Source organism: Anabrus simplex, chromosome 4 (genome assembly GCF_040414725.1).
Source record: "Anabrus simplex isolate iqAnaSimp1 chromosome 4, ASM4041472v1, whole genome shotgun sequence".
Classification (NCBI taxonomy): domain Eukaryota; kingdom Metazoa; phylum Arthropoda; class Insecta; order Orthoptera; family Tettigoniidae; genus Anabrus; species Anabrus simplex.
The window spans coordinates 364,433,597-364,458,764 of record NC_090268.1 but is presented as its reverse complement, the minus strand read 5'-3'; the positions used below and the strand labels follow the sequence as shown (position 1 = coordinate 364,458,764).

At 38.5% G+C, this 25,168-nt stretch overlaps 1 protein-coding gene across 2 annotated transcripts in view; it reads left to right on the top strand.

The window, feature by feature from the left end:
* LOC136871997 (uncharacterized) overlaps nt 1-25,168 on the top strand; it is a 176,424-nt gene that overhangs the window by 104,521 nt on the left and 46,735 nt on the right. For both annotated transcript variants that reach the window (XR_010859854.2, XM_067145787.2), the window contains exon 3: nt 21,576-21,796. Coding sequence is in view for 1 of the 2 variants with exons in the window: in XM_067145787.2 (XP_067001888.1) it covers nt 21,576-21,796 (221 nt within the window). In the remaining variant the exon portion in view is untranslated. The remainder of the gene's footprint in view (nt 1-21,575; nt 21,797-25,168) is intronic.

Below are 25,168 nucleotides of genomic sequence, written 5' to 3'. Positions count from 1 at the left end.
TGTCATGATGATATGCTATCAACGCGGACTTTAGGTTCCGATTCAACCTCTCGGCACAAGAAGGATTTGGGTAGTACGGGGTAGTGGTGACATGGGAGATGCACAGCTCAAACAGATACCTTTTGAAAGAGTTACTAGTGAAAGAACTAGCATTGTCAGATACTAAGAACTTGGGTGGACCAAAGGATGCGAAGATAGAATTTAGACAGGAGATAGAGGTACGCGAATTAGTGGACCTGGTGGGGAAGATCCAGCAAAACCAGGAGAAGGCATCTATACAGACAAAGATATGGGTGTTTCCCAGGGATGATCAGGGGAGGGGACCTGCAAAATCGATGAACTGCCACTGCATTGGGCATGAAGCTTGTGATGATGACAATAATCCCACCCGATTATTCAAATTAGGTTTGCTGATGGCGCAAGATTTACAGGATTTGATCATGTTCCAGATGTCACTATCCATTTTCTTCCACACGAAGAATTGCCTAATTTTCTGACGAGTTTTGAAGTTACCTAAATGACCACCAAGGGGAGAGCAGTGGTAATATTTAAAGATGACATGTACCAGAACCTTTGGAACAACAATTTTGAAATTATGGTCCTTGCGACCCTTACAACAGAGAACGCCCTTAGATAAGTAGTAAGGTTTAACTTCGGTCCCACTACTGATTGTGTCAATGATGTTTTTGAGATCCGGATCAGTTTTTTGATGATCCCCAAATTCTTGGTACAACAAAGGAAGATCGGTAAGGATGGCACTAACACCTACGGCATTGACAGCAAGCTCATCGACACTTGGGTTTGCTCCAGTACAAGGATTACCTTCAAACATCCTGCTCAAACCATCAGCAATGACATTCTCGGAACTCCGTATATGTCGGACATTGAAATTAAAAGATGGGATTCGTAATGCCCATCTGGTTATCCTACCAGTCCTTTTAGGTTGATTTAACACCCAAGAAAGAGCCTGGTTATCAGTCTCTAGATCAAAGTTCACATGTTCAATAAAGGATCTAAACTTTTCTAGTGCAAACAGTACAGCCAGACACACCAATTTGTAAATGGAATATTTAGACTCCAGATCGTTGAGGACCCTGGATACATAAACCACTGGCCTACGTCCGTCTTCATGTTCTTGTAATAGGACACCCGCAATACCATGCCCAGAGGCATCAGTTTGAACGATGAAACACTTCTCAAAATCAGGAATGGCTAACACCGGGGCGTTAGTCAATGCAACTTTCAATGAATTTAATGCTTCCTGCTGGGCACTATCCCAAGTGAATTTAACATTCTTCCTCCTAAGGTAGTTCAACGGGGCAGCTATCTCAGCAAAGTTGGGGATAAATTTTCTGAAAAAGTTCATCATACTGATGAATCGGGCGACACCTTTAACATCTTTGGGAGGTGGGAAATCCTTGATAGCCTGAGTTCTGGAATGATCAATTGAAACACCTTCAGAAGAAACTACATGTCCTAGGAAGGACATATTGGGCCTGGCGAATGCAACCTTTGATAACTTCACTGTCAGTCCGGCCTTCTTTAACCGTTGCAATACTTCCCTGACGTGTACCATGTGTTCCTCAAAGGTATTCGAATAGATTACCAGGTCATCCAAGTAATTAAAGATGAACTTGAATTTAATGTCCGAGAGAATGGAATTTAACAGTCTTGACAACACAGCCGCTCCACAACTTAAGCCGCATGGAAGCCTCAGGAACTCATACAGGTTCCAGTCGGTTATAAAAGCAGTAAGGGGAATGTTTCTCTTTGATAAAGGCACTTGGTAGTATGCTTGGTTCAAATCTAGGACCGTGAAAAATTTCGCTCCCGAGAACCATCCAAAACAAGTATGAAGGTCAGGTAATGGGATAGATTGGAGCACAATCTTGCTGTTTAGAGTCCTATAGTCAATAACTGCACAAAAACCACCAGAAGGCTTGGGTACCAAGAACACAGGGGATTCGTACGGAGAAGTGGAAGGCCTAATTACTCCATCTCTCTCCATTTGTTCAACAATTTTCTTCAGTTCCAACACACGGAGTGGGGAAAGACGGTAAGGAGGAGATCGAACAGGCTGATGGTCAGACAACTCGATATCATACTTGAGAACGTCGGTCAAGCCTAACTTACTAGTGAACACATCGGGAAATTCCTTACAAAGATCACGGACTTGACAGGCTTCGACATCCCCTAAATGATTCAGATCAAGGCTCATTGGACTGAGGGTAACCCACACAAGAAACAATGGGCATTTTCAAAGGAACGTTAATCAAGTCAAACTTTAAATCAGGAGAAAATTTGAAAAATAATTTTTGACACTGTAGATCCAAAACAAGTCCAGCCCTGGATAGAAAATTGGTCCCAAGAATAACGTTACATGATAGATTGCATGTTACCAAGCACTTCGATTTTCCAAGTGAAATTACTAATTCTCAACTTGACCTTCACTGAACCCAAGATATTCAAAAACTGACAATTGGCAGAAACACATTTTAAGTTAGTGGGTTCCAATTCAGGTAATTTACATGAGGTTTTCATTTGACGGTACCATGCATAATTCATTAAACATACTACACTACCAGTATCGAGGAGAGCATCCACTGGTTCATTATTGACCTCCACAAACGTGCACGTACCAGAGGAGGGGACATGAGCGGAGATTCTGTTGCACATGGGGGGACAAACAGGCTTTCCAAAAGATTCAGAATCTACAATTTTAGGATGGACAGATCTTGCCCTCTTGCTCAGTAGTCATTGAGTACCCCTACGACCTACTAAGGGGCAATTTTTCGTAACGTGCTGTCTAGAGCCACAGGAATAACATCCACTAGAATCTCTTCTGACATCAGGACAAGAATTCTTTAAATGATTTCGGGACCCACAGTTATAGCATTTACGAGCTTTCACCTCTTTAGATGTTGATGAAACAACAGGATAATTAGGTGTGGTAGGAGGAGGAAAATTCACAGGCCTAGAGGCATCCCCGTGTTTGACATCTTCGGCAAAAGAATAGGCCTCTTCTAATTCTTGAAAATTAGTTGGGCATCGGGTCAAGAAAAGGTAGGAACGATATGCAGGAGATATTGCTTTTAAAATTCTAGCTACCATCTCTCCTTGTGGGACTAAAATTCTAAATACTTTACAAAAGAATTGTAGATCTAGAACATAAGTCTGTAGGTTCTCATGCAGAAACTGGGTTCGGAAAGAGTGCTGCGCACTAGACTTTGAAGAGCAAGGGAGGGAATGAATTTAGAAAGGACCAGCTCATGAAACGCGTTAATAGATAAATTTCTAGAAATTGCTTCAGAAATTTCCCTTTTCAGGATCCCTTCACAATGTGGGAAGAGGGCGCTGAAAGTCCCCAAGTCATCGACCGAGTAAACATTTCCAGTGTCTGTTAACTCTACTAGGAAACATAGAAACCTAATACTCTCTTCAATAGAATTCACAGAAAAACTCTTTACTCCACGGAAAACTTCTTTCAGGCAGTTGGGAGAGGAAATAGAATTTAATTTAGACACTAAATTTCCCAGGAAAGGAGCTGTCACACAGCATGACCCTTGACTCAGAGAAGCAGACACAAATTGGTTAGTAGGAAAATTAGAGGTAGGCACAACAGGATTATGAACAGCTGAAATAGAGCAATTCTCCATATTTCTACTAATAGCAAATCCAGATCAGCGATAATACCTGAAACAGCAGTTAACAACTTAGCGCATTCCGAAATGAATTCCAGATCAGGCTTAATGGACAATAGTTCCTGAATTCGGCCTGAGTAGTGGCTCGCTCTGGCCCTCAGCCAGTTTACTTGGGCTTTAGATGGAGCCAGCTTAATAAATTCCTCCCTAATTATATTTATCTCATTAAGGTTCTCACAAATTGAATTCAGGTACTCACCAACTCGGCTCCTGTCAATTACTAGTAAATGAATGAGGACCTGGGAGTTGGCTGATAGCAAGGCAGCACATTCAGCAACAGTACGGGTAGGTTCAAGGCCACGGATGGTTAATTCATACATCAACTCAGCATGACGTAGAAAGCAGGGGGGCATAACAGCGCGCACCATGGTGGTAGACATGCAACAAAATTAATTACAGAATTACATGAGATCCTTGCACTTCCTTTCACAAGAAATATTTACAGTAACTGTTACTTTCTTTGTTTTTGATTTCCATCCACCAACAAATCAATACAGCACTGCACCGTACCAAGCAAGGAAAAAAAGGGGAGGGAAATTAGGCTGCACAAAGCAGAAACAACTAAAACCAGGCAGCAGAACAACAGTTAAACAACAACAACCACGCTCTGCTACCACTCAAACCAACACCATCCTCTAGGTCCCCGGAACAACCTATGGATGATGGGTTCATAACCTTACCCACCAGGGAGAGAGAAAGAGAGAGAGAGAGGGAGGTAGAGAGAGAGAGACAGAGAAGGAAAAGGAGAGAGAGAGAACCCCGGTAAGAAGGTTGTTAGTGTGTTCGCCCCCAAAAGGAAGTTAAAGCGAACACATATAAGGACAAGGAGGACAAGGAAAACAACAACGCACAATCAAACAACAAAACAGTGGAAAAACACGCTTACCGTAGGAAACAGATGGAAGCAGGAAAAGGCCACGGTCAGAAATAAAATAAGTAACGGTGACAGTGCCACACTGAAAAAGCTGAATGAATGAAAACCCACCTTTGGTAGAAATAAATTATTTTAATCCACCTTTTGAGAAAACAAAATTGCCAAAACAAAAGAAGAAAACAGAACCTTGACTAGAAATTAACTTCTTTAAAACTCTTCAGAGAACTTCAATAAACTAAGAACAACACAAACTTTCAATAGTGGAATGATTTAAACCAAGAGGTGGAAAACCAATTAACTCGATTGTTTTAAGATTAGTAGTTATATTAAATTGACATAAGATTGGAAGAATCAGAATGTTAGTACAATAAAATTAGTTTAAAATAAATAAAATGCTGACCTCGGTAAGAAACTAATGGCACACAAGAAACAAAACCTACTTACCCGACCAGTCGCCTACGCTAGTGATTAAACCTAAAATCTAGAAATTAATTAACCCAAGGCTGAAGTAACATTCACTACCATAAAACCTTTACAGTGCAGCAAGCCTTCACAAGAGTCAGTATTTTAAATCACCCCGAACACATGAAACCAGAATTTAAAATTTACCGGAAAAAGAAAAAAAAAAAAATTAAAAGCACAGAAAACATAAGGTAACAAACTTGGAGCACACGAAAATCAATTACATCCACATAAAGAATGTACAAAAACAAGAGGCCACGCCTCCATTTAAAATCCAAGTTCGCCCAACAATACCATCAATAATCATTGTTGCTAAGGCAACAACAACAAAGCATGTCCACAAGGACGGAACTAATACAGTAAAATAGCCACAAACCAGAAAAATTAAAAAAACGGGGACCGAAAAAGCAGAATGGAAACAATAATTAATTCGAAACCAAAGGCCGAAAATTAAATTTAGAAAGCATAACCGAATCTCAAACAAAATCTTGCGACTGCTTAGCCTAAACAGAAATTTCTAGAAAATTATACCAGTAGAATTCATAATTAAGCTTAAAACAATTTAATTTTAGTCCACACCGTACTTTCCTACTAAAACACTAAGCTGTAGCTTCTTCCAGTTTACATTGCGATGTAACACACATGCAGGCAACAACAACAACAACAACAAAGCATGTCCACGTTCAATTTTATAGTTATGGTTACCAGAAGAAATCACTTTTCTCACATCAGACCTTGAAATTTCTTGAAGACTTTCTAGCTTCCTTGAGGAAAATTTTCCACATTATAAATGAATTAAAAGAACTTACAGTTTCGATCCATGAGAACGAAGTGATGCTGAAGGGTTGCCTTGTTACCTTCACCACATGGTTTATAAACAGACGAAAAATATGCAGTTTAACTGCTCGTGCCACACAAAATAAATTACTCGAGGCCAACAATTAGTCAATAGGGCAGCCAAAAGCCCAGAAGTCGCTGGATTCATCCATTCTCGAAGCTACTTCCCCCAGGCATATTGCTGGTGCAACACACACGTCTGCTCGACATGGCGATCTTACTCCAACTGCTGGCATCCCCGCTGCAACTAAGTGTGGCTTCTCCTTCTCCGTGCATGCGCTCAGAATACTCCAGGCAGCCACGAGATTTCTAAGCCTAGCCACCAGAGTGTAGCACATCATACTGCGAGTCCGTATGATTAATTAATTCAAATAAGACAGGCAAGATATTACACAATAAATGTGATAGGATAGTGTTCATACACAAAGTTCGTTGACACAAATTTCTAAGGGTTTCAGGAACCAGTCCAAAAGATTACTGAGGGGTTTCGATACTTTAAAACTGTCACAAACATGACTTGCTTCATCCTGGATCCCAGAAAAGAGCCGCCTTTTTTAGCTTAATCCACACAGCCTTCAATATTCCATTGTCTGAAGAAAATTTTAAGAAAGAAATTGATATAATTTATACCATAACGGACAGGAATGGTTTTAAAATGAGTTTCATTGACAAAATTGTCTATAAAATCAAAAACAAATCTTCTACCCAGTTACTTAGAGGTTCAAAAAAAGAAAAAAATTACATCACGTTTACATTTAATAACAATAAGATTTATCAAATTACAAACATCTTCAATATTAATATAGCTTTCAGAACAGCTGTTAAGAGTTCCACTATTTTTTACAACCATCGAAGCACTCACAGTAATGATAATAAATTCACGAATTCCAGACTAATATAAATTAAGTCTAGATTTTCTCCAATGAGTTCCCACAGTCAGATATGGACCATTCATTTTCTACTATAGAACAAGATCTTTCCATCCTCCAAACAGCTAGTAAAGGTACTCTACTAAATATTTACAAAAACATCTTCATCAATATAGATCAGAGAACAAATCCTAATGATAACTTAAACGAAATCTCAAACCAGCCTCACATTCAGAAGCATTCTCAGATGCGCTATATGTGAACTGGTATTTTTAGGCATTGAACAAAGATTTTCCAACGGCAGCTCGTTTTTTAGTTGCCATAGAAAGAGGCACCTACTCTCAAAAGTGTCACAACCTACCATCTGACTCTAAACAATTTCCAGTTCATGGTTCATTATGCGACCTAATCGGCGAATCACAGATTACGAAGGAAATAATGCACAAAAGAAATAGTACATAGTATCACTCAAAGGAAAGAGAGTCCAGGTTTCAGGATTAGCACTTGCATACATACGGAGAAATTAAGGAAGACAATTAAGAAAGTTGACATTAATTAATGATAGGATAATAATTGAAGATAGCTGGATAGGCCAAGTATGTAAATACCATGTTGATGTATTGGAAAAACGAAATATCCCTCACTAAATTCCGATGATATGAGTTACAAATTTAAGAAAGCGGTAACAAAGGAGAAATTGATGTGCAGGGATTCTTAGATATTCAGATGAGATGATGACTTATGGTGTTATTACTTAAGCCTAAAGAGGCAAGGCAGAGGCAAGAAATTAAAATAGAATATGGAATAGAAAAGAAATACAGTAAAAATGATAACAAATGCCAGAAAACACTTTTATGGTGTGATAATGGTCTATACTTCTCGGTATGGTTGAAATATTAAGAGTCATGCTTAGTACTATTCAAAGATGATTGTAACCTCCAATGGTATTACTCAAATATCCCGCAGAATGGCAGCTTGGCGTTTCTCTTGCCGTCTATCCAACAAAAAACCTTGAGTGTACAGGAATGATGACAAAAAATGGCATTACGTTACTTCCCTTTTGGCAAGCAGACAAAGGCGTTGCCATGGTAATGGGTAGGTTCATCGTCGGCCTGTGAAGGTGTCCATCACTTGACGCAGAGCATGAAACCCATAGGTAACAGTAATTTTCTCCATCATTTGAACAGTAAGTGAAATTATGTAGATTACAAAAATTATTTACAACCCTTTAAAAGGTAGAACTCAATAAAAATCTTTATTTTCTAACTATATTTACAGGCTCTATAAGTGCTAAATAATACAATTTGACAGAAAAAAAACAATCCAATGCTCAGGAGGTCAGTAATAAGATGGGAATATACTTCCCACCGCCTGCTGTCTGACATTCAGAAGTGGGAACATATTTCCCATGGCCCAACTACGGACACAATTTCAGTTCAGTTAGTTAACTTTTTATGGAACCTAGAGAAACACGGGACAGCACTGAGAGGCACAGTGTACCTGCTGCAATAGACTTTTGTTCTCTTGTAATTTTTTGCAGTAGAGCACAGCCTGCACCCGTGAAAAGAAGGCAAACCTTCAGGTAAGTGGCAGCTTACATTAGAAATTCGAAATTCGTCTGGAACACCTTGAGGTTTGCCATCTTTCTTATAATTCTTGTTTAGATAATTAGCACACTCTGGACCTTTCCTTTTTCTGGAGATGAAACTCCCTATCAGATAGCGCCCCACAGTTATCTGAAATTCAAGATGATTCATTGTGTTTGTTGAGCCATAAAAATACAAAGAATACAGAATAAATGCATTCACAAGGGCAGCATCTAATAGGGAATAAAAGAGCCGGAACCAGCACTTCTGGGATCTCCTTGACATAGAGTATGATTCTCTCAACTGATCAAAACGATCTACCCCTTGCATATATCTGGTGTAGTCCCTAATTGTCTTTGGATAGGTAACTAGTAATTTACTCCCATCATGCTGTGTTCAACTCACTTGCACAACTTCATTAGGAATGTGTGCTGTAGTCAGCACATTTACCAGTCTGTTGTCCTTTCATTGGATAGCACATACTTTACTTTTGGTAGAAAAGATGTCCTGACCTTTGTTCAATTTGTTCTTCTTTTTCACTTCCTTTGGCAAGTCTTTTCTGTTAGTTCTAACAGTCCCCACAGCAAATCATTTCTTCTCAATAAGGTACTCCATGAATTCGTAACTAGTGAAAAAAATTATTAAAAACAATCACAGTAGGCTATGCTTTTTGCATAGCTTTGCCACTACCCTAGGTCCTACGCCTTTTATTGATGTTTGTTCATGTTCGTCAACAACAAATTCAGACTTTCCAATTTACACTTCAAATTCACTAAGATAACCTGTGACAGGATCAGCACGGGCCCAAACTTTGTACCCTCTTTTCACAGGCTTTTTAAGCATGAACTGGTTCATGCTTGACCTGCCTTTGAACAAAACCATGCACTCATCTACTGACTGGCAAGTAGATGGTTGGTATTCAGCAATTAATTTTTCATTTAGATTTGTTTATGAGAGGTCTAAGTTTGTGAAGCTTGTCATAGCCAGGATCGCCTCGCTTTGAAGCAGACATATTATCATTACAGTGGAAAGCTTCCTGAATCTTTTTTGAAACATTTGCAAGTCATTAGATCTGCGATTTCATTTACTCTCAGTAATGCCCGCTGTGGGTGGGGGCAGTAGAATAACGCCCATGGTATTCCCTGCCTGTCGTAATAGGCGACTAAAAGGGGCCCCAAGGGCTCTGAACTTTGGTGCGTGGGTTGGAAACCATGGGGCCCTCGGCTGAGTCCTGGTGATGGTGGTGATTATTGTTTTAAGAGGAAGTACAACTAGTCAACCATCCTCTATATAACACTAATCAGAGAGAAAAAATGGAAGGGGTCCGACACTTCGAAAAATGAAGGTATTGGCCAAAGAAAGGCAAGGACCACGAAGGGCGTGTAAATGAAAGACTCTCTAGCCCTCGCAAACCTAATAGCATCAGGGTTGGAAAAGAACAAGAGTTGACCAAGGAAGGTCTTAAAGGATAGATAAAAGTGAGGAGCCAGGCACAAGTAAGTGGAAGCAATGCCATGACTCAGCTAAGGGCCCCGTGGTCGCCAACCCACGCTCCAAGTTCAGAGCCCCTGAGGCCCCCTTTAGTCGCTTCTTATGGCAGGCAGGGGATACCGTGGGTGTTATTCTACCGCCCCCACCCACAGGGGGAAAGGGGGGGGGATGGTTGAGTCCTGGCATTGCTTCCACTTACTTGTGCCTGGTTCCTCACTTTCATCTATCCTATCCAACCTCCCTTGGTCAACTCTTGTTCTTTTCTGACCCCAACGCTATTAGGTTTGCGAGGGCTAGGGAGTCTTTCATTTTCACGCCCTTCGTGGCCCTTGTCTTCCTTCGGCCGATATCTTTATTTGTCGAAGTGTTGGATCCCTTCCATTTTTCCCCTCTGATTAGTGTTATATAGAGGATGGTTGCCTAGTTGTACTTCCTCTTCAAACAATAATCACCACCACCACTCTCAAGAATGGATCAGATGACCAGTAGTTGTCTGTTGCAGATGGCCCATGAACGGACATCAATATAAAAATTCCAAGAAAAGCTCTTATTTCATCTGGTGTAACATTTACCCAGTTTTCTACACTTTGCTGTTGTGCATAGAGATTTGTTTGCCTTACTCGTTCAAAGAAAATATCATCAAAAAATCTTACAAAAATTCCACAGGCCTACATGTGTCATCAAAAGCATGGGTTACTGATGGATGTTGAGGTAATTCAGAATCTGGCAATGTAAAAAAATGTTCACCAACCTGCATAGACCACCCATTATCATCATCAGAAGGCTGTTCAGTCTCTGATTCATCATTGTCCATTGTCCACAACTGGTTCACCTGTCTCACCTAGTATTCTGTCTATGCTCATGTCAAGTGCAGCTGCAGTGTTCATAGTATGCTTACCAAAGCTTGACATTTTCATTAGCCTTGCCTTCTTTGGAGGGACTGCTTTCTTGTACCGTGTGTTGTAACATGATGTATCAGGAACAGGTGGTGGTGGTGGTGGGTGTGCCACTTGTACAAGGCTGGCTGGTATCAGACTCTGGAGTACTACTAGTAGTACGTATGGTATCATGTAACTGGATTTCATCATTATCATCATCATCATCATCATCATCATCATCTCCTTCTTCTTTGGAATCAGTGGCAATGATATACTAACAATTTGTTGGTTATTTTGATCCACATTTTCAATACAAATTACAGTTTGTGTTGCTAAGTTGTAATGTTACAACACTAATTTACCGGGACATGTTTCGCTTTTATTCATAAGCATCATCAGCCTATACTATTGCCTCAAGGTTTGTCATTTTTGGGTTGTTGTTACAAATTTCATTACAGTGAATGTAAATCTGATTTCAGTGATAACAATATTTAAAACAAGAATAATATACACATTAAAAATTATGACAATATGATTTGAAATGTTGAAATGGATTAACTCTTAATTCTAAAACACATTGACTTCCAAAACACAGTTTTTAATTTGGCTAAAAATTGTTTGCAATGTTAAAATAAAATTGATTCAACTATAATTTGGCATTAAAATTTGAGTCATAAATATCAATATAAATATTGGATGTTAATATATAGGAGCCATAGTTTCTAAAGTGCGTTGGTTTCTAGATTACAGTAACATTTCAGTATTGAGAATTATAGTTAAGAATTGTGCTCTCTAAATAATGTTATTTAAAAAGACTGTAATTTTGAATTATGCGTGATTAGTCATGATGATAATCTAGAATTGAAGTCTTGAGTTCGTTGGAAAACGGCTTCTAGATTTGATGAGGCTTGCTGCTGCAGTTTGGCTATTTGATCAGAGGAAGTATTGACAATTTAATTCTTGTTTGTAGCGACCAGACTCTCCGTTGGAAGTTGATTGTTTTGATGTAAGTTATGGTTAAAAGGGGCTTCAATCCAAATTTTGAGTACTGGTATCTGATTATGTTTCTTTCGATTTATGGAATCGAAGAAGCTTCTGGAACAAATGGAAATGAACTTAAGTAATATTGTGTGTGTGTGTGTGTGTGTTGTGCTTATAATGTGAGTGTTGATGTTGCATTATCACTTACCCCTTTGTCTGCTGCTACAGAATCTTGTGGGCCTTATTGTGTTACTGTGACTATTGTCTGTTGTGGCTCTACTCCTTGTGTTGTATGTATGAAAGAGCTGTTGTGAAGGGCGGGTAGGGGGTTGAGGGGAAGAGATGTTGGGCGGGGCATTTGCTATTGACGTGCTACGTGGTAGGGAATTCTTATTTGTTGTCGAGGTGGGGGTAGAGGACGATCCTGCAGGCGGGGCGTTAAGCTTTGGCGTGTTATGTGGAGGGGGACTTTTTTGCGTTGCCGAAATGGTTTCAGTTGTGAGTGTATTTAGATTGAATATTTTAAAGAATTTGCTTTTTTTCTGATTTGAGATTTTGTAATAATGTTAGCAACTGCTCTATTAACGGACTTTTTATTTCGACCGCGTCATTCAAGTTTTTTCCTTTATTGAAGTATTGATCCAAATAAATATATATGTTTTCGAATTCTGTCATTAGCTTCCCCTTTTCGATTCTTTTGATTATTGTAAGGTCTTTATCTATTGAGGTGTAATGATGGCCGGTTTCTTTCATATGATTACTCATTGCGGAGTATTTATTGTGTTTTAAGGCATTAAAGTGTTCCATGTATCTGGTTAGGAAACTGCGTCCAGTTTGGCCAACATATGAAGATTTACACTGTGCGCATGTTAGTCTGTATATTCCGGAGCCTTGAAATTTGTTATTGTAGGCATTTACTGTGTTATGGTTAAAAAATAAGTTTTTGTTAGTGTTATATGTTTTAAAGGCTATTTGCATATCTCGTTTTTTGAGTGGGTTTGCTATTTGGTGAATCTTTGAACTGGTGTAAGTGAAGGTTGCGTATTTAGATTTTTTAGTCTTTTCCGGTGTGAGGTTTGTGGCTATTTTGAGCTTTACTTTGTTGATGATTCGATTTACTATGTCTGCTTTATATCCATTGGCTAGTGCTAGTTCTTTTATAAAATTTATTTCTTTTGTAAAATTCGCTGGTGATAAGGGTATTTTGTAGGCTCTGTAGACCATACTGAAAAAGGTTGCTTGTTTGTGGGATTTGGGGTGGAGTGAGTCATTTCTTATTGTTATTGGCGTGTGTGTTGGTTTTCTGTATATCTGATAATCAAATTTGGATTTTAAGCGTGTTACAGTAACATCTAAATAATTCAGTGAGTTGTTTTTTTCGTCTTCTTTGGTAAATTTTACGTATCTATCGATGTTGTTTAAAAATTCAAGGATTTTTTCGCTGTTATTTTTTCGGTTGTCTGTTATTACAAATGTATCATCAACAAATCTCAGCCAAAGACAGATTCCTTCTATGTTTGGTTTAATTATGTTCTATGTTATCCATATAAATATCCGCTAATATTCCCGAGCTGGGGTCACCCATGTCTAAACTTAATTGGTGGTAAATTTTATTGTTAAAGGTGAAATAGTTATTATTTAGTATGAATTTAAGTAGTATAATAAATTCATCTACTTCTAGCTTACTTAAGTTGCTATATTTGGAAAGGTTTAAGTTAATAATTTCGATCGTTTCTTTAATGGGGATATTTGAATACATATTGGAAATGTCAAATGAGCTCATTCTACGGTGGGGTTGTAAGTTGAAGTTTTTTAATCTTTCGCAAAATTCAAAATCCAAATTTGATTATCAGATATACAGAAAACCAACACACACGCCAATAACAATAAGAAATGACTCACTCCACCCCAAATCCCACAAACAAGCAACCTTTTTCAGTATGGACTACAGAGCCTACAAAATACCCTTATCACCCGCGAATTTTACAAAAGAAATAAATTTTATAAAAGAACTAGCATTAGCCAATGGATATAAATCAGACATAGTAAATCGAATCATCAACAAAGTAAAGCTCAAAATAGCCACAAACCTCACACCGGAAAAGACTAAAAAATCTAAATACGCAACCTTCACTTACACCAGTTCAAAGATTCACCAAATAGCAAACCCACTCAAACAACGAGATATGCAAATAGCCTTTAAAACATATAACACTAACAAAAACTTATTTTTTAACCATAACACAGTAAATGCCTACAATAACAAATTTCAAGGCTCCGGAATATACGGACTAACATGCGCACAGTGTAAATCTTCATATGTTGGCCAAACTGGACGCAGTTTCCTAACCAGATACATGGAACACTTTAATGCCTTAAAACACAATAAATACTCCGCAATGAGTAATCATATGAAAGAAACCGGCCATCATTACACCTCAATAGATAAAGACCTTACAATAATCAAAAGAATCGAAAAGGGGAAGCTAATGACAGAATTCGAAAACATATATATTTATTTGGATCAATACTTCAATAAAGGAAAAACTTGAATGACGCGGTTGAAATAAAAAGTCCGTTAATAGAGCAGTTGCCAACATTATTACAAAATCTCAAATCAGAAAAAAAGCAAATTCTTTAAAATATTCAATCTAAATACACTCACAACTGAAACCATTTCGGCAACGCAAAAAAGTCCCCCTCCACATAACACGCCAAAGCTTAACGCCCCGCCTGCAGGATCGTCCTCTACCCCCACCTCGACAACAAATAAGAATTCCCTACCACGTAGCACGTCAATAGCAAATGCCCCGCCCAACATCTCTTCCCCTCAACCCCCTACCCGCCCTTCACAACAGCTCTTTCATACATACAACACAAGGAGTAGAGCCACAACAGACAATAGTCACAGTAACACAATAAGGCCCACAAGATTCTGTAGCAGCAGACAAAGGGGTAAGTGATAATGCAACATCAACACTCACATTATAAGCACAACACACACACACACACACAATATTACTTAAGTTCATTTCCATTTGTTCCAGAAGCTTCTTCGATTCCATAAATCGAAAGAAACATAATCAGATACCAGTACTCAAAATTTGGATTGAAGCCCCTTTTAACCATAACTTACATCAAAACAATCAACTTCCAACGGAGAGTCTGGTCGCTACAAACAAGAATTAAATTGTCAATACTTCCTCTGATCAAATAGCCAAACTGCAGCAGCAAGCCTCATCAAATCTAGAAGCCGTTTTCCAACGAACTCAAGACTTCAATTCTAGATTATCATCATGACTAATCACGCATAATGCAAAATTACAGTCTTTTTAAATAACATTATTTAGAGAGCACAATTCTTAACTATAATTCTCAATACTGAAATGTTACTGTAATCTAGAAACCAACGCACTTCAGAAACTATGGCTCCTATATATTAACATCCAATATTTATATTGATATTTATGACTCAAATTTTAATGCCAAATTATAGTTGAATCAATTTTATTTTAACATTGCAAACAATTTTTAGCCAAATTAAAAACTGTGTTTTGGACGTCAATGTGTTTTAGAATTAAGAGTTAATCCATTTCAACATTTCAAATCATATTGTCATAATTTTTAATGTGTATATTATTCTTGTTTTAAATATTGTTATCACTGAAATCAGATATACATTCAATGTAATGAAATTTGTAACAACAACCCAAAAATGACAAACCTTGAGGCAATAGTATAGGCTGATGATGCTTATGAATAAAAGCGAAACATGTCCCGGTAAATTAGTGTTGTAACATTACAACTTAGCAACACAAACTGTAATTTGTATTGAAAAGGTGGATCAAAATAACCGACAAATTGTTAGTATATCATAGCATAGTTCAATACGGGTCTAATAATGAGATTAGTTACATGTAAAATCAGTGGCAATGTCTGGTAGTGAATAGAGAAGAGCTACAGCTTCCTCATCAAACAGCTTATTTCTAGCCACTGCCTGAAATAACAACATAGGCCTATTGAAATTTCACTAAAACCTCTTATATCACAAAATCTTAATCAGACCTGGTGAAACTCATACAAAATATCAGCATTAGAAAGCTGTAATAACACTAGCCAACATGATTTTGCAGTAAAATAGAAAATATGTAATTCTTATGGAAATCTCTGCCCTGATTCCAAAAATGATGCTATGTTTTTCCTATCACGTTTAGTTTTGATGCAATTCGGTGTTTTAGTATCTGCATGAATTCGAAGATGTAATGTTGAGAGATGTTCTCGCGCAACTTTTTTTAGAATACAATTATGTGATTTGATTTGTTATTGTTTTGCATTTTATTATAGGTTTATTGCTGTCTAAATTTTCATTTTGTAGTTGGGGATTTCCTGGTAAATTCATAACAAACTCCCCCAGATACGCAATAGACCGCGAGGTATGTAGTATTGAAGATAAGACAGCTGAGAGTTTGTCTTTCATCTTAGACCACTTGAATAATCAGACGTGTTAAAAGCCCCAGGCCTTATGCAATGTTTATGATGGACTGATAAAACAGTTTCGTTTCAAAGATAACAGTCTGAAAGTATTATACTCAAGAAGATGAACTTGTATTTTGTACGGATGTTTCTAATCTTCTACGTTGATTGGGAGAGAAAGAGTATGATCTAGTAACTGGCGTGTTTTTATTGACTCTTCCAAAATAAGTTTAAAGGCTGTTTTGCTTCATAATACAAATGTTCTGGCATCCATCCACTTGCACACTCCACAAAAATGTCTGAAACATACGAGACCTTAAAGTTGGTGCTTGAAAAAATTAAATATCATGAGCATGGGTGACAAATTTGCGGTGATTTGAAGATCATTAGATTGTTGCTGGGACGACAAAAAGGCTATACAAAATTTCCCTGTTTCCAATGCGAATGGGATAGCAGGGCACGGGATAAACATTGGGATACAGTGAATTGGACAGAAAGGAAACAACTACAACCAGAATCCAAAATGTCTTGAATGTAAGTCTTATTGACCGTGAAAATATTCTACTTCCACCCTTGCACATCAAATTTGGATTGATGAAACTGTATGTCGAGGCATTAGATAAAAGTAGACTATGCTTCCATTATTTATCCACTAAATTTCCCTCATTATTAGATGCAAAAATCAAAGAAGGCGTATTTGATGGACCATAGATTCGTAAACAGATGAAGGAAAAAATTTTCACAGACATGATGACCAAAATTGAGAAAGAGGCATGGAACCCATTCAAAGATGTAGTGACTACATTCCTTGGCAACATTAAGGACCCTCAATACAAAGAAATTGTAAGGAAAATGTTGGTAAAGTTTAAGGAACTCGGTTGTAATATGAGCCTTAATCTTCATTTCTTAGCTTCGCATCTGGGTTATTTCCCTCTAACTTTAGCAGCTGTCAGTGAAGAACAAGGTGAAAGGTTTCACCAGGATCTCAAAGATGCAGAATGACACTATCAGGGACGTTGGGATGTGAATATGATAGCCGATTACTGTTGGTCAACTGCACGAGACAACCCTTCTAGAGATCATTCAAGAATTCAAAAACCCGGAAATTCCACGGAAAATGGGAAAAGACGGAGGTGTGAATCTAACCTGCACATAATGTAAGTAACAAAACTATGTATGTTTAACCATGTAATTTTTATTCAAGGTACGGTTATATTAATTTAAAAGCAACTGTACATTCGAAACTAAATAGGCGCTTTATGCTTGAGTTTCACGAATTTCAATATAAATTAAAAATATAATACATACTATCTACTTGCTTACAAAGCAGCATTTATGTGTATTCAATGCATGAAAAATATGATTACGTTTTGCAAGCTGAAATTTACATTAATACATCAAATTTAATGAATACTAAGTATCAACAATTTTACGTAAAAACAAAATAATATTTTGTAAAATTGCCACCAAATCAGACATGATTCGCCAAAACTAATTTTTTTCTCGAATTCTGCGTTAAGAAATTCATAAAACCCACCTAGTTTCGTTTTTACTGCACAAAAAAAGTTTTGTTTTGCAGGCTAGTGTAATTTAGCAAAAATATTTCGAACACCTATGTGGGCTATGGGAAGCATATTCCCACATACAATGTGAAAGAAATTTATATCTCAGAACTCTTCAATTGGTAATAGGAAGTAAATAATCTCAGAACAAATGAGAAAAATGCACAATAAACCAAGAAAATCCATGTAAATAGTATATAGACTTATAAAATGATGATTCTTACCCTATTTTCACTTCATAAATCTTGTTCACAATAGGCATTGCGCTGACACAGTATCGCTCTTCAGATGTTTTCCAAAGGAGCTAAAGATTCCAAGAGATTAGAATAGTTCCACAGATATTCCCAAGAGTGCAGCACTCATCAATACATGGGAAATAAACTCCCAGTGCCCAGAAATGACAAAAAACCGAGGTGGGAAAATAATTCCTACTGCCTTATAAAGGAGATTTCACATATAATCTACAGGTTTTACAGAAAATCAGTAGTAGGCTATATGAGAAAATATAAACTAACTCATTTTATCTCCATATAAACCCCAAGTCTGTTCCATGATTTTTAAATCATTTGCATATCAAAACCTGCTCCTGGATGAGTATACTCTAAATATGAAGTTTGGTCGAGATCTATCCAGCTGTTTTGCCATGATGGAAGAGAGAAATAAACAGACACAAAAGCTAAAATTGACTGATATGGTCTTGAGTCGACCTAAAATGGTTAAATATCTGAAAAATTGGCAAAAAATTACCTACAACTTTATTTATACACTACTGGAAAAAAATTATTAGAACACCTTTTGAGAGGTTTCCAATTCACTCAAGAATCCTTGTAGAAACAATACATATGGAGTACGTGAAATGATTACATTTAAAGATCAATAGCTCAAGTGGTTCTGAGTTACGAGGTATGGACCTATGCTGAAACACCCACATTAGTACGCGGTGTAGGCTCCATGGGTGGCAATGCAGGCACTGACTTTGGAATGCAGTCAATCATACAGGTGGCAAATACTGTCTTGGGACGTGTTATTCCGCGCCTGCTCATCCTGTTCACATAGTTCTGTAAGAGTCATGGGTTGGCAAGTCGTACGAGTAGTTTGTCGTCCCATCATGTCCCACACGTGCTTGATTGGAGACAAGTCTGGAGATTGTGCTGCCCAGGGAAGTCACCCCATGTCATGTAGAGCACATTGAGTTTCACGGGCAGTGTATGGTCAAGTGTTATCCTGTTGGAACAGCACATCACCTTCTTGTTGCAAGAACGGAAAAAAAGAACGGGTTTAACAACTTTCTGCACATACTGAGCACTGGTCAGTGTTCACTCCACAAAGGTCTGGCTCCATGGCTAATGGTTAGTGCGCTGGCCTTTGGTCACAGGGGTCCCGGGTTCGATTCCCGGCATGGTCAGGGATTTTAACCATAATTGGTTAATTTCACAGGGACTGGGTGTATGTGTCGTCTTCATCATAATTTCATCCTCATCATGACGCGCAGGTCGCTTATGGGCATCAGATCAGAAGACCTGTACCTGGCGAGCCGAACTTGTTCTCGGTCACTCCTGGCACTAAAAGCCATACACCATTTCATTTACTCCACAAATACCAAAGGTGAACGAAAGTCGTAGCTTATTGCATCCTGGATCATAAGGCCTAGGGTGGGGCCTGTGTGTGTTGGATGAATGCACTCTATGAGACAGCGCTCACCAGGTCTACGTCGTACACGTGAGTCTTGATTTATGAGTGACGATCACTTTTGTGCAGGCAGAATATGCTTTCGTCGCTGAAGACCACAGTGCGCCATTCCATCTTCCATGTGATCCTCTGATGATACCAGTCGAGCTGTGCATGTTGATGCTGTGGCATGAGTGGAAAACGGGCTGGAGGTGTTCATGCCCATGGTTCCACTGCTAGTAACCAGTTCACAACAGTTCATGTTGACACTTCTAGGCTCACTTTTGCTCTTATTGGTGCTGTGATAGCTGTTCGATCTGCTACTGCTGCCCTTACAATACTACAGTCTTGGCAGGTGTCTGTGCTGTGTAGACATCCAGAAACTCTTCCACGAGTGTGAGAATGTTTACGTGTCCACTGTTGCCAGCATTGTTGCACAACTGATGTGGCACATCCAACTTACGTGGTAATTCTCCGAAAGGACCATCCCACCACTTGGAAGGCTACAATTTGACCCGCTTTTAAACTCGCTCACTTGGCTGTAGGAAGCATGAGCACATCTCTGTGGTATGGTGTCTGCTTGCTTTATACATTTACACCACAGTGAGTCTTATGGTTGCGAACATTACCTTTTAATGAGTAGACACAGATGGCACTCTGGTAGCTATGCCACTACGTTATCTGCTGGCAGACAACGTTGAAACCATATCAGTAAATCTACTACCCCCAGGTGCAATATACCATCTTCAGATCAAAATCAACATGGTATTTTCAGGTGTTCTAATTGTTTTTTTCAAGCAGAGTACATAAGAAAACATAAAGGTGTAGTGATACTGCCTTGTGGGACCCCTTTCTTAATCAGTATGAGATCGCAAATAATGCTCCACCTACTCTCATTCTCTGAATTCTATTTCCTAAAACTTTAACCACCCTTTCAATCAATCTTCACCTAGTCCAATAGCCCTCATTTTAGTCAGCAGTCTCCCATGGCCTACCCAATCAAAAGCCTTGGATAGGTAAATAGTGATATAGTCTATTTGACCTCCAGAATCTAAAATATCTGCTATATCTTGCTGGATTCCTGCAAGTTGAGCCTTACTAGAATAACCTTTCCTAAACCCAAACTGCCTTATATCAAGCAACACATGTCAAGCTGACTAGCCTGTAATTGTCCATATTTTTGTTATCACCCTTTCCTTTGTACGCTGGAGCTACTATAGCAACTATCCATTCATTTGGTATAGCTCCTTCATGCGAACAGTATTCAAATTAATATTTCAGATATGGTACTGTATCCCAACTCACTGCCTTTATTTAGTATAACCCCAGAATTCTTAGCAATCCCAGCTTTCTTAGCTTTCAATATTTGTATAATTTTGTAAATGTATAAACACATGTCAAGCTGACTGGCCTGTAATTGTCCATATTTTTTTTATCGCCCTTTCCTTTGTACGCTGGAGCTACTATAGCAACTCTCCATTCATTTGGTATAGCTCCTTCATGCAAACAGTATTCAAATTAATATTTCAGATATGGTACTGTATCGCAACTCACTGCCTTTATTTGGTATAACCCCAGAATTCTTAGCAATCCCAGCTTTCTTAGCTTTCAATATTTGTATCATTTTGTAAATGTAATTATTTTATAGGTAAATTTCAGTATTTAGCCAGTATTATTACATCCTCTACCTGGTTATTATCCTTATATATCTTTACATTTTGCTGACCTGAATACTTTGCCTTCTTTAAGTCCTCACATATACACTCCCCTTCTTCATTACTGATCCCTGGAGTATCCTTCCTGAAGCCTGTTTCTGTGTTAAAGTACCTATACACAACCTTCCATTTTTTAAATTTTTTTTTACTCATATGACTGCCAATAACACAGCATCCTATCTACAAGATATATTTTATGCGAAAATTGTAACTTTGTCTTGTGTGTTTGCTCATCTTAAGACACTAGCTCCTCATAACTTTAGTACTGTTGATCAAACACTGAAAATGTGAGCTTTAACTGTTTAATATGGTGTGGATCTTTCCTTTCTAAGAAATAGCTGACTGCTGTGTTGATACAGTACTTCATGCATGTTTCTTTTTTTTTTTTTTTCTTTCTTCCTTTCCATTTGCTTGTATATTGGAAAACTGACCGTGGAAAGCTATAAATGAAAATATAGCCTATCTCTTTTCTAGGTAGTACATCCAACAGATGAAAATGCACAAGATGTTCCAAAGCCAGAAGAGCTAAGCCCATTGTTTGCCTTGTTTCCTGACTTGATAACTACATTTCCTATGCCAGAATCTTTGCAGTCTGGTCAATTATCTACTACAGATGTGACAAGAGAACTCGTCTCACTTGGGACCAAGGCTGATTTTTCAAAACTTAAGCCTTCTGGAAAGCTTATACCACCACGTAAGGTATGTACTACAGTTGAATCTGAGCACTTCTTAATTTTGCCAACAATAAGTAATGATTATTTTCAATAGATACCATGATATCTGGTATATTTGCATAGCTAACTAGACAATTCATTTTAAAATAATCCACAGCTAGTAAGTTAATTACATCCTCTTATGAGCATATAGCAATAATCAGAGAAGAGACCAACTTTTGTAGCCAAGTATAGCAGGATCTGTTTATTATTTATATTGGGAAGCAAAATTCTATAGGTTGTCTAGATGAGGCAGTGAAGGTGTGCTAGGTTCACCCAGGATGTGGATTTATTTCCCAGTCAGGAAGTTGAAAAATTCAGGAAGATTTCCACTTCAACAGAGGTACAAGGCATACACCGACAATGAGTATCAGGTTAATTCGTTGTTGGTTTATGCCATGGACAAGGACAATCTTCTCATCTTCGTATACTGCTGCACCATTCCTCAAGGCAGTATTAGTGGACCTTTATGTTTTCTTATGTATAAACGATATGAGTAAAGAAGTGGAATCAGAGATAAGGCTCTTTGTGGATGATGTTATTCTGTATAGAGTAGTAAATAAGTTACAAGATTGTGAGCAACTGCAAAATTACCTTGATAATGTTGTGAGATGGACAGCAGGCAATGGTATGATGATAAACGGGGTTAAAAGTCAGGTTGTGAGTTTCACAAATAGGAAAAGTCCTCTCAGTTTTAATTACTGCATTGATGGGGTGAAAGTTCCTTATGGGAGTCATTGTAATTACCTAGGTGTTAATATAAGGAAAGATCATCATTGGGGTAATCACATAAATGGGATTGTAAATAAAGGGTACAGATCTCTGCACATAGTTATGAGGGTGTTTAGGAGTTGTAGTAAGGATGTAAAGGAGAGGGCACAAAAGTCTCTGGTAAGACCCCAACTAGAGTATGGTTCCAGTGTGTGGAAAAAATCCAAAAAAAAGTAGCTAGGTTTGTTCTGGGTGATTTCCGACAAAAGAGTAGTGTTATAAAAATGTTGGAATGTTTGGGCTGGGAAGACTTCTAAGAAAGAAGACGAGCTGCTTGACTAAGTGGCATGGTATGTTCCGAGCTGTCAGTGGAAAGATGGTGTTGAATGATATTACTAGACGAATAAGTTTGAGTGGTGTCTTTAAAAGTAGGAAAGATCACAATATGAAGATAAAGTTGGAATTCAAGAGAACAAATTGGGGCAAATATTCATTTATAGGAAGGGGAGTTACGGATTGGAATAACTTGATACAGAAGTTGATTCCCATAGGGAATCTGTAATATTTGTTCCGAATGAGTAAATTTATAATACCAATATAAATGGTCCGTTATTGGACATTATAAATTTTCCAGCTAACTCATTCCTGGTTGCCAGCGTTTCGCCCCCGTGTGCTAGGCTGGGCTCATCAGTTGGTACCTAGCACACCCACCAAGACGCATGGCCAGTGCATACCGTGGAGGCCACTGCGTAGGCTAATTGTAGCCACCGGCAGTGCCAATGCACTACGAGACACTCTGTCTCACTACTAAAAATTGATGCCTGCTTGGCCATCAGATGATACAGAAGTTGATTCCCATAGGGAATCTGTAATATTTGTTCCGAATGAGTAAATTTATAATACCAATATAAATGGTCCGTTATTGGACATTATAAATTTTCCAGCTAACTCATTCCTGGTTGCCAGCATTTCGCCCCCGTGTGCTAGGCTGGGCTCATCAGTTGGTACCTAGCACACCCACCAAGACGCATGGCAAGTGCATACCGTGGAGGCCACTGCGTAGGCTAATTGTAGCCACCGGCAGTGCCAATGCACTATGAGACACTCTGTCTCACTACCAAAAATTGATGCCTGCTTGGCCATCAGATGATACAGAAGTTGATTCCCATAGGGAATCTGTAATATTTGTTCCGAATGAGTAAATTTATAATACCAATATAAATGGTCCGTTATTGGACATTATAAATTTTCCAGCTAACTCATTCCTGGTTGCCAGCGTTTCGCCCCCGTGTGCTAGGCTGGGCTCATCAGTTGGTACCTAGCACACCCACCAAGACGCATGGCCAGTGCATACCGTGGAGGCCACTGCGTAGGCTAAGTGTAGCCACCGGCAGTGCCAATGCACTACGAGACACTCTGTCTCACTACCAAAAATTGATGCCTGCTTGGCCATCAGATGATACAGAAGTTGATTCCCATAGGGAATCTGTAATATTTGTTCCGAATGAGTAAATTTATAATACCAATATAAATGGTCCGTTATTGGACATTATAAATTTTTCTGATGGCCAAGCAGGCATCAATTTTTAGTAGTGAGACAGAGTGTCTCATAGTGCATTGGCACTGCCGGTGGCTACAATTAGCCTACGCAGTGGCCTCCACGGTATGCACTGGCCATGCGTCTTGGTGGGTGTGCTAGGTACCAACTGATGAGCCCAGCCTAGCACACGGGGGCGAAACGCTGGCAACCAGGAATGAGTTAGCTGGAAAATTTATAATGTCCAATAACGGACCATTTATATTGGTATTATAAATTTACTCATTCGGAACAAATATTACAGATTCCCTATGGGAATCAACTTCTGTATCATCTGATGGCCAAGCAGGCATCAATTTTTAGTAGTGAGACAGAGTGTCTCGTAGTGCATTGGCACTGCTGGTGGCTACAATTAGCCTACGCAGTGGCCTCCACGGTATGCACTGGCCATGCGTCTTGGTGGGTGTGCTAGGTACCAACTGATGAGCCCAGCCTAGCACACGGGGGCGAAACGCTGGCAACCAGGAATGAGTTAGCTAGAAAATTTATAATGTCCAATAACGGACCATTTATATTGGTATTGGAATAACTTACCGAGGAAGATGTTTAATAAATTTCACATTTCTTTGAAATAATTTAAGGAAAGGCTAGGAAAACAACAGATAGGGTATCTGCCACGTGGGCGACTGCCTTAAATGCAGATCATTAGTAACTGATGAGGTTGAACCCTCATTGAGGAGTCATCCTGAAAGATCTTCATCTTCAGTCTTGACAAACACAGGGAAAGAAAGGGATCTCAACCAGTCAGTGCTAATATAAGTAATGGAAATGAACAAACAAGTGACAAATCACGTTGTATGGAGAGAGATACACAATGACCAATCAGTGTAGGAAGAGATATAAGTAGGTTTGATTTCTGATCATGCTACATGCTCATTTTACTCTGTCATTCTGTTTTTGATATTGATACATTTTAGAAATGAGGGATATTTTTGGTGGTTATGCCTTAACACTTGTATTGCAGTCATATGTGTTATGTGTAGCAGCTATTTGTCTGAGGCCTAGATGGTATAAAAGAAAGAAACTAACAACACAAGAAATTAAAACTTC